The 11146-nt window shown below is 41.0% G+C and overlaps 1 protein-coding gene and 1 long non-coding RNA gene across 2 annotated transcripts; one reads left to right on the top strand and one right to left on the bottom strand.

Moving 5' to 3' along the window:
* Positions 1-1371: 1371 nt before the first annotated feature.
* LOC121973257 lies at positions 1372-1911 on the top strand. The gene is made up of 3 exons (XR_006109456.1): positions 1372-1406; positions 1519-1569; positions 1898-1911. It is a non-coding gene; the product is annotated as an uncharacterized LOC121973257 (long non-coding RNA).
* Positions 1912-9226: 7315 nt separating this feature from the next.
* LOC121969821 (U-box domain-containing protein 4-like) lies at positions 9227-10704 on the bottom strand. Its single transcript, XM_042520080.1, has 2 exons — positions 9643-10704; positions 9227-9506 (listed from the first exon to the last, which is right to left on the bottom strand). The coding sequence occupies exons 1-2, from the start codon at positions 10606-10608 to the stop codon at positions 9441-9443; spliced, it is 1032 nt and encodes a 343-aa protein (XP_042376014.1). The 5' UTR covers positions 10609-10704; the 3' UTR covers positions 9227-9440.
* Positions 10705-11146: the final 442 nt, after the last annotated feature.

The raw sequence follows: 11146 nt of genomic DNA, 5'->3' as shown, positions 1-11146 counted from the left end.
GTGGATCTTCCTCTTGGAAGTAAACCACTAGATTGCAAGTGGATCTTCAAGAATAAAATAAAGTTAGGTGACACAATTGATAAGTATAAAGCCAGATTGATAATCAAAGGATACTGACAACTTGAAGGTCTTGATTACTTTGATACATATTCTCCGGTGTTGAGAATAACTTCCATTAAATTATTGTTGGCAATTGTTACTCTATGGAATCTCGAAATACATCAGATGGATAAAAAACTGTCTTTCTAAATGGGGATTTAGAAGAGAAAATTTACATGGAGCAACCTGAGAGGTTTTCTGTGCCAGGATAGAAAACAAGATATGTAGATTGGTGAAGTCATTATATGACTTGAAATAAGTACCAAAGCAGTGGAATGAGAAATTTGATAATGCTATGAAGGAATGTTGATTCAAGATTAATGAATGTGATAAATGTAAAATACGGCAACAAATATAATTAAATAATAAGGTTTAATAGACGAAAAACCTTAATGAAATTTTTAGAATTTTTTATAAATTTTCTGAAATTTAATTGGAGCTCGTATGATGTATTTAGAGGGGATGCACTAATGGGGCCGATAAAAGCCTGTTAGGAATATCCGGAAGTAGGAGTTGATTAAGGAATCAACTTAGGGTTTCATTGCACTAAACCTAAGTATTTGTTATAAAACCCCTCCAACCCTAATAACCTACCTGACACCTCCTTTTTTCCCCCTCTAGCGCCGAGCTTCTCCCCCTGCCCCAAACTCCTCACGCAGCCGACCCCTCCCCTTTCCCTTCTCTTCTCGCGTCACTGGCCTCTCCTCCTCCCCGAGCCTCCGCACGACCGGCGGCTCCTCACGATCGTTGCCTCCGCGCGGTCGCCGCAACCTCGCGACCGCCGAGCCCGTGCGACGTCCGTGTCCGAAGGACCGCGACCCCATCCACCGGATGATCTTGGACGCCGATGATAGTCCACACGAGCCACCTAGCATCACCGCCCTTTTGCACGATCTAATCTCAACACGGGCATGAGTTGACCCTTGCCAAACACCACCAAATCTCTCCTTTCTCCGTTGGACAGTGAAAACCAGTCGGGTGCCTCACCTCTGTTGGCCTCTCATCAACCATAGGCCACCACCGCCCTTTTGCACGATCTAATCTCAACACGGGCATGAGTTGACCCCTGCCAAACACCACCAAATCTCTCCTTTCTCCGTTGGACAGTGAAAACCAGTCGGGTGCCTCACCTCTGTTGGCCTCTCATCAACCATAGGCCACCACATCATCGTAACCAGAAATTATTATGTCATCAGTGATCGCTGAAGGAGAGCAACAAACCATCAGCTGGGGCATTCAGATTTGGAGTGGCTGATTAGGTGTTCTTGCTGGGATGTATGCATCTAATTTGTTGTTCATACATTGAGGTAAGTTATGTTCCTAATTTCTAAGATTTTGCCAATCTTAATTGCTTGACCTGTCGGATGTGAGGGCAATCCATGGATATGGGTGATTAATTTCTAAGTTTGGTATCAATAGGATTGAGCGGTTGCAGAAGTTGCAGTATTTGATCATGGTTCATACACTCAGGTGAGTTTGTTTCAGTGACCTTCTCTTTGAATTTCTATTAAGGATGATCTCTTCTTAACAGATTTCGTAGGGGTTATCAGATTATTGTCTAGATTGATTAATTAGTTGATTTCTCTAGTTAGGTTAATTTGGATAATATCATGATCATTATCAGGATATTAGGAGGATTAAACCTAATCTAATGAAGGTTATGTATTGAGTTAAACCTAACAAGATTAATGAGATTGGTTAACTATCAGATTAGGGTTAAGTTAGCTATTTGGTTTATGATGAATATAGCTAACTAGTTCATACTTGACTAGTTATATCATACACTATGTGATCGCAGGAATTGGGTTCGGGACGAGCGTCTCGACGTGGGAGTACTTGACATGATCTACTATTAAAGGCGAGTACTTCTTGCTTTGTTTTCTTTTAGTACTTTGACCTTAGTGCATGAATTATTTTGGATAAGGACTGTTTACCTTGACTCCACTCTTATTTTTCCTGCGCTTGATACTTCCACGTGATCTTTGAGATATTCGTTTCCATATCTATACAGTCTCTTGTTGTTGGCCATGATAAGTAGTAGATATTAGATACCATATTTGTATGCTTTGACTGTTGTTTATTACGTACTATAATGAGCATGCTGGCTTCATGTAGTATACCTAATTTTGTTTATATTTGTATGATGATTGTTGCATTTGGCGCATTATGTCATGGCATGCATGTTAACGACCAATTCTCCCTTGCGGTCGAGAGAGTCGTTGACCAGGGTCGCATCCTCGACCACTCAAGAGAGTGGTAGCTGGAGTTGATGCCGCTTGTCCTGTCGTGCCGCACTCGACCACTCATGGAGAGTGGTAGCTGGAGTTACGAGCAGCAGGGACCTCGTCGCAGATGTAGCTAGTTAGCTACTATGCAACTGTCCCCTCGACCACTCGTGAGAGTGGTAGCTGGAGTGGTGTACAGTCTGTCACTGACCCGACCTCTTGACCATACAGGGGTCATGGTGCAGAGAGGTGGGCGGGAGTGATCATCCGTGCATACGCTGTTGTTATTATATTTGTTTTGGCTGCTGCTATTTATATATGCTGTTATTGCTTACTTATTGCTGTTGTTCACATATGCTGATATGCTTACTTGTGTTGAGATATATTCTCATTGTAGATGTTTAGTCATTGGAAATTTGTATATACCTTGCTTATTACCTTTGTAGTTATGAGCAGTACTGTAGCAGATTAGTACCAGTTCTGATCTACTATACCTAGCCTAGGATATGGTTTCAGGTATAAGCATTTATTTTGATTCTATTGTAATATCTGCTATTTCCTCTTATGAGACTGTATACTCTTGGCTCACTCACTATTTGTATATTATGTTCATGCACTATCTTTTCTTTACCCACTGAGTTCAAATACTCACCACCTCGTAATTTGGTTTTCTTTCGTCAGGTAACAGGTAGATGAGTCATGGATGCTTAGAGAGTCCCGGCTACCAGTCTCACGTCACACACGAGGATAGTTTTCTTTTTGGATTTTGTTACTGTTTGGGTGACATGTTAATTTTGCGTATTTTGTTTTTAAACAAGTCACTGTGGATTTTTGGAGTTTAGTCTGGTGGTTGCAGGTATTTTTTGTTAGTGTCGTTGTTGGTCTTACGTTCGTATTATTTTGTGTTTTCCGCTGCGTTTATTTTGTTCCAACCATGTGGGCTGTTGTTATACTACATGGTTGTGTGTTTATTTCTTTGTTATCCAACTGGGTAGGCTGAGTATATTAAATTGTGTGGTTATGTTATTTCTATTATGTATATATTCCAGCCGTATGTGGTTGATGTATATTTTGTATGTAGTAATGCTTCAGATTGTCACCCGTACAAGAGAGATGCTGTCGGATTTTTGTTTGGTAGGAACTTCTCTGGGGCGTGACAATAAATGTGTCTACATGAAAATCATAGAGAATGACTATATCATCTTGTGCCTATATATAGATGACATACTTATAATTGGGAGTAATGATAAGATAATCAAATCCACTAAAGATATGTTGAACTCAAGATTTGATATGAAAGATATGGGTCTGGCTGATGTGATTCTAGGAATCAAAATTCTTAGAACAACAAAAGGACTTGTTATTTGTCAGTCCCATTATATGGACAAGATTTTTGAAAAATTCACCAAGGGTGATACTGCGTTAGCATGAAAGCCGATAGATACGAGTCAACATCTATCGAAAAATTGAGGTGAAAGTATCTCTCAGATAGAGTACTCTCGAGTAATTGGATGTCTGATGTACTTGATGAGTTGTACATGAACAGACTTGGTCTACGCAGTAAGTAAACTTAGTAGATACACTAGTAATCCCGGTGTTGTGTACTAGAAAGGGATAACAAGAGTGAGGTACTTGAGATATACTCGTGAATATGGACTGTACTATACAAGATATCCTGTTGTGAGCAAAGGATACAACATTACCAGTTGAATATCTGATATAAAAAACTCCAAGTCTATGAGTTGATATGTATTCACTCTTGGCGGTGCAACCATTTCTTGGAAATCTTCTAAGCAAATCGTAATAACCAGATCCATGATGGAATATGAGTTTGTAGCTCTTGACAAATGTGGTGAAGAGGCTGAATGACTACGATAATTCTAAGAAGATATTTCATGATCGACGAAACCTGTGCCAGCAATTTGCATATATTGCGATAGTCAATCAGCAATTGATCAGGCACAGAGCCATCTGTATAATGGTAAGTTTAGACATATACGTCGTAGACCTAATACCATTAGACAACTACTCTCAACGGGAGTTTTCACTGTTGACTATGTGAAGTGAAAGGCTAACCTATTGGATCCGTTAACCAAAGGGTTAAATCGAGATTTAGTTGCAAACTCATCACGAGGAATGAGCTTGATGTTGTTGTCAGCGATCAGTGCAGAGGACACCCAACTTATGCTGACTAGAGATCCCAAGAACTAGATTCAAAGGGACAACTAACCCAATGAAACAATGACTAGACCAGGGTAAGCTGATGGACTTTTAATAATCAAGAAGAGTATATGACAACTCTTGATGGATCACCTATGTGAGAAAGAAGTCGGGGAAAATTTTTGCCCAAGTGGAACAACCAACATTTTGCCACGTAAACCTTTTGCTACTGAGTAACGGATGCATTAAATTCGAGATTACTGCAGAATCAAAATGATCGAGTGATAATGAGTGAAATGGTGGGTGTTTCACTGCTCGGCGAGTAATAGTCATTAATCAACCATTAACGTTGTCGTTGATCTGAGCTCCTTTACAAAGAGGCTGTGATCACAAGCAGTGAGCACACAACAACACAAACAGAAGCTCTCCACCTTCATTCTATCGTGCAACTCCTACTCGGCAGAGTGCCCGTGATAGCAATCGGGTGCCACTGCTGGATGGGGATTACGGTCAACCGTCGTATCCTGGGAAACAGACGACTCAAGTAAGCCTCGAAGCACAGCTAGAGGTGGGTGAATCTGTTTCAAGGAAACTGCATCAATTGAAGGTCTCGGTCAACTCGTCCAGTCTCTTCGTCCGCCCACCCAGTCGGCCTCTCGCTCGGTCTGTCTGCTTCACTCACTCGGCCTATCTGCTTCGCCCGATCGGCCTCTCGCTCAACCTGTCTGCTTCACTCGCTCGGCCTGTCTGCTTCGCCCAATCGGCCTCTCGCTCGGCCTGTTTGCTTCACACGCTCAGCTTATCTGCTTCGCCCGACCAGCCTCTCTCTCGGCCTGTCTGCTTCACTCACTCGGCCTGTCTGCTCGCCCGACCGACCTCTCGCTCGACCTGTCTGCTTCACTCACTCGACCTGTCTACTCGCTCGATCGACCTTTCGCTCGACCTATCTTCTCGTCCGATCGGCCTCTCGCCCAGTCTGCTCTCTGTCTGGCCGAACTTGCTCTGCCTTACTGCTCGGTCGGCCAATCCACTTATTGCTCGCCCGACCATTAAGTCCGTTTAGACTTTGCTGCTTGGACTCAAAGTTCAGTCTGCACTTAGCAATTAGCAAAAACCAACCCCTGCTGACAGCTTAAGATTATTCACTCATGTTATCTCGACTATAAGTTAAATTTAATTCAGTGTAGTTTAAATTCAGCTAATAATCCATACATCTCCGACAACAGATTGTTTGTTCGAACAAATAAAAAATACAAACAAACCAAACACTCTCTAAATTTGTGGATAAACATTTAATTCAGTTACAACCCTAACCATGCCCCCAACATACTTTTCATCTTGAAAATACTCTTACTCTAACATTATTTTGGCATATATAAGATATCTACTCTAATGTGTAGCAACCATGACATAGTTGCAACTATAACGTGTTAAAGTAAATTGGTGTTTAAGGACGAGTTTAGCATGGTGTCAGCGTTTGAGGCCGAGTTCGGGATGGTGTCGGTGGTTGAGACTGAAGCTGGGACGATGTCGACGACTGAGGCCGAACCAGGTGTAATGCTGGGATCTGATACTAAGGTATGGAGGATGTCGGCGATTGAGGTCGAGGCGTGGGGGATGTCAGCGATTGACGCTGAGGGAAGATGTTGGAATCTAAGGCTAAAATATAGATGATGTTAGGATTTGATGCTGAGACAAGAAGGATGTTGGGTTCTGGAGCTGAGACAAGAATGATGTCGATAACTGAAGCCAAGTTATAGTAGTTGTCATGTCTCCAGACAAATTCTAATCCTTAGGATGAGTGCATTGAATAGGTTCGATCAAGCCCTTTATCTAATCTGGGCTGAGTCTAATTCGCTTTTGGTCAAATTTAACCCATCTTGATTTTACTTGACAGTTCAACATGACCTTTAACCATACAAGACACGTAAGAGTTGTAGGATTTCACCCCATCAATAGCTATAACGGTTATTAGTGTTGAAATAATGATTTTTTAAGAATAAAAAGGATGTTGGGATAATATTTTGACAATTTAAAAATAGTTTCTTTTTGATTCGTTTTTCCCCATGAATGATCAAAATCATTTACTAGAGAGAGATAATAGAAATATAAGAAAAAAGAAAGGTGCCTTGAGATAAAATAATGGGTGCTTCTATGAGTTTTGCTATAATTGTCATGAATTTGACAATTTTGAATTAGCAGTCGAAAATGTTCTCTAAACGCCAAACCTTCCCTTTCTTTTCTTCCCAACCAACGTTCCCAGTACATACTCTTGACAATTCTTGAGAAGGAAGCATTACTTTGCAACCACATCAAATATTTAGCCTTTTTTTTTTTCTTAATCAAGAAGAAACTTTGACATTGTCCAAAACAGAAAGTTCGGGCGGTTTGGTGAGAATAAAGATCGATATTGTCCGCACGGAAAAGAGAATTAAAAAAAAACATAATCAAATCAAATTAATTGTTAATGCGCAATTTGAAATTTCATAAAATACTTCTAGACGTTGACTTGAATATACGTACAAAAAAAAAAGAGAAGAAATCTCATTTTGTCGATTCATGAAGAAAAAACAGGAAAAAGAAGAGAGGTAGGGACTGGGGTAGATTTATCCGTCCCATTGCAAAAGCAGAAGGGATTTGCAGGCCCGATATGATGGTGAGTGATAGGACGGACTTTCACGAGAGATCAATTCTTTCAGTGGATATATTATACGCCTACCGTGTTTGAATCATTAGTGATAGCAAGCCGTCCATATCTGCTTTTTAAATTTATTTTTTTTTATCGAACCGAATTGATAAAATTTTAAATTATCAAATCACGTAAAATAATTTATAAATGATCAAATCAAATCACATCTCACTTTTTTTTTTTTATCCATACTACTGTCCCCAGTCGAGTTGAATTTTTATTAGTTGAATCAATTTTTTTTAATTAATTTTAATTAATTTATATTTAAAAAATTATTATTTTTAATATATTGAGTTAAATTGATATTTAATAAATTTTTTACCATCAAAAGAATTAAACAAATATATGAAAACTGATTTCATATCATTATAAATATAAATATATGAAAACTGATTTTATATTAGATCAAATTGATATTTGCAAGGATAAATATATTCATAGGAATTAGATGAACTCATAGGACCTGCTTTCATATCATTCTAAATTCTTTAGGTTCATCAATTGATTTTGGCCGAAACTCTTTAGGTTCATTCAACCAAAATCGATTGACGGACTAGAGCACTCAGAATGACATGAAACTAAGTCCAATAAATTCGTCTAGTTCTTATGATTATATCCATGTCTTCAAACATCAATTTGACCCAATATAATGAGAATAATAATTTTTCGAATACAAATATGTCCGAAAAACTAATTCGTATTAAAAAATTCATTACTGTTAATATATCAGGCTAAATGATATTTGATAACATTTTTACAATTAGAAGAATTAGAAAAACATAGATCTACTACCTTAACGGCCCTCCTAGTGCCGACCCCATAGATACAATTAGAAGAATTAGAGAACACATAAGAACTGATTCATATCATTTCAAGAACTCTAGATCCATAAGTCAATTTCAACTGAAATTAACCAAAATAGGTTGATAGACCTAGAGACCTCGGAATGACATGAAACCAATTCCTATGTGTTTATTTTATTCTCTTGATAGTAAAAATACTCTCAAACATCAATTTCACATAATACATTGAGAACAGTGATTTTTTAAATACGAACTAGATTTTTCGGACATATTCGTATTTAGAAAATTACTACTGTCAATATATTGGATCAAATTGATATTTGAGGACACGAATAAAATCATGGGAACTAGACAAACTCATATGATCTAGTTTGATGTCATTCAAAGCACTTTATGTCCAACCGATTTTGGCCTAATGAACCTAAAGAGTTTCAGTCAAAATCGATTAATAAATCTAAAGAACTCAGAATGATGTAAAATCAAGCCCTATAAGTTCGCCTAGTTCTTATGATTATATTCATATCCTCACAAATCAATTTGAACCAGGATATTGAGAGGAGTGATTTTTTGAACACAAATTAATTTTTTGAACATATTTGTGCTCAAAAAGTTACCGCTCTCAATATATTTAGTCAAATTGATAGTTGAAAAAAATTTTACAAACAAAAAAACTAAACAAACACATAGGAACTGATTTTATGTTATTCCGAGATCTCTAAATCTATTATTTGATTTTAGCCAAAATCAATTGATAGACTTAGAGACAACGGAATGACACGAAACCAGTTCTTATGTGTTCGTCTAATTCTTCTGATTGTACAAATGTTATCAAACATCAATTTGATCTAATATATTGAGATAAGTTATTTTTTAAACACAAATCGGTCAAACGAACTAAAAAAAAATCTATTTGACTCATCAAAAATCAATTTGACTCCTAAGAAATCAGCTCGACTAGAACACTAGCAAGGACAAAGATAAAAATGGGCATGTGATTTATCATTTATAAACTATCCTATCCAATTTGATAATTTTAAAATCATACCTATGCGATCGAGTAAAAAAGCTAAATTTATTTTCGATAAGAAACTTTATTAGGCAGAATCGATCTGCTCGACAGGAGAGCTGATGCAGGAGCTAATGGCAGAGCAAGGGGACCACCGCTACCACCACTGCATCCTCATGATCCCTCCTCGCGACTAATGCGAGGTGTAATTTAGGTAGGACTAACAAAACTGAAGCTTGGCATATATAGGGGCAAAAAAAATGGCATATCGTCAGAGACGAGAGGATCACGACAAAGTGAAGCGATAGAGGACTCCAATTGGATCCTCCGAGGACAAAAAGCCATGGCATCCATCCAATCAGGCACAGTGAGTTTCATTTTCCAGTTTCGATCTGTAAAAATGTAGCCACACCCACTCACAGTGATTTCACATGGATGGTCGGGTTCGCGGCAGATGTTCATTTCAGCTGCTGCTGCTGCTGCCGGTTGTTTGTTTGCCTGAGGAGCGCTATCAACGCCTCCGCCTAATTTGAAAAGCGGAACGATTAAAAGATGCAGCAAATAGATCAAAAGGCAAGGACTTCTATGTAAAAGTAAATATCGAAGTGGCGTCGGCGCCGCCGGGAAGGGGTGGGGGGTGGTTAGGGTTCCGCCGCCTACCTTCTTTTTGGCCTTGTTGGTTTTGGACTGGGAGATGGAGATGAGAGCGGGAATGGCGCCCTCGTGGACGACCTTCTTCCGGTACGCGGCGCTCTCGCTGCAGATCTCGTAGAGCGAACGAACGGCGATTTCCTTCTGCCGAGGGGTGCCTGCCTCCATCAACTCCACCAGCACCGGAACGCCGTCCTCCTCCACCGCCGCCGCCCGCCCCTCCGCCACCTCCACCACCGAGTGCAGCACGTACGCCGCCTTGTCCACCATGCCCGATTCCGAGTCCGCGATCAGGTCGAGAAGCGTGCGGGCGATGCCGGCCTCCACGGCCCGGACCTTGTTCTCTCGGGAAGACAGCAGCTCGAAGAGGGCGGTGGCGGCGTCCTTCTTCCCGCGGATGCCGCCGGATTCAAGGAGGGCCACGAGAGGCGGGATGGCGCCGGAGCGGCCGATCGCGGCGCGGAGTTCGTCCATCTGGGCGAGGCGGAAGAAGGTGCAAGCGGCGTTCTCCCGGGCGACAGGGGTGCCGCTTCGGAGTGCCCGGACGAGCGGTCGGATGGCGCCTGCATCCGCGATCCGACCTTTGTTCTCCTCGCAGAGCGATAGGTTTAGGATGGCGGTGACACCTTGCTCCTGCAGCTGCGAATCCGGATGTGACATCAGCGCGACGAGGGGGCCGATTGCGCCGGCCTCGGCGATTCGGAGCCGGTTCTCCGGGCTGTGCTTCGCGAGGAGGCGGAGCTCCATGGCGGCGCGGCGCTGGGTCTCGGAAGCCGCGGTGGTGGACTCGATCTCAGAGATGAGGTCCCGCACGACATCGTCCGAGCAAGATGCGGTGGAGGAGACAAGGAGGCGGTGGAGGCCGGCTCCGGCGGATGAAGAGGAGGTGGATGGCTCGGCAGGGGAGAACTCGCCGGAACGATCGCTGGGACAGTCGCTGAAGGCACCGGAGGAGTCGGTGAAGCTCTGGTCCATCTCCGTCGATCCAATGTTGAATTAATTGGAAATAGAAGGAGGGGCTGAAGGTAAGGTAGAGGAAGCACTTTATGTGTGGAGCACGCACTTGCCACGTGATGATGACATAGCAACGTGGATAATGACGTAAATTTAACAAATAATAAATGTTATGAAAATCACATTGGAGTCTTTTTGGTAAAGGAAAAGAATAAAGGCAAGGGAGTCCTTTTGATTATGTAATATTTTGCTTTTGCTTAGAATTGATAATGACATTCTGATATTTCGAATACTTTTAGATGGTGTGAAATGCACGGCGGATCATTTGGCCTCTATATAAAGCGTAATTCTCCATGATTAACTTCGTTCTAAATCGTACGGAAAAGATCTAGAGGTCCCTAGATTAGATATTTACATTTAATTATGAGTTTGTAAATTCGGTATTCATGAAAATGTATTTAAATTTAATGTGTGATCAAAGAGTGGAGGGGCAAAATGAGGTAAATCTATCATATTTAGTATTTGATGGCACAGTTAAGATTGCTATTTCTTCCTTGAT

The sequence above is a fragment of the Zingiber officinale genome, chromosome 4A (assembly GCF_018446385.1).
Source record: "Zingiber officinale cultivar Zhangliang chromosome 4A, Zo_v1.1, whole genome shotgun sequence".
NCBI lineage: Eukaryota > Viridiplantae > Streptophyta > Magnoliopsida > Zingiberales > Zingiberaceae > Zingiber > Zingiber officinale.
Note: the sequence above shows the minus strand (reverse complement) of the source record. Positions and strands in the feature narration are given on the sequence as shown.

What these genes read in the sequence shown, in the direction of transcription:
- LOC121969821 (XM_042520080.1), bottom strand. Translation starts at nt 10,608, where the DNA reads ATGGACCAGAGCTTCACCGACTCCTCCGGTGCCTTCAGCGACTGTCCC. An exon ending in CCAACAAGGCCAAAAAGAAG is followed by an intron (nt 9,507 to 9,642) that starts GTAGGCGGCGGA and finishes TTTTCAAATTAG; the next exon opens with GCGGAGGCGTTGATAGCGCT.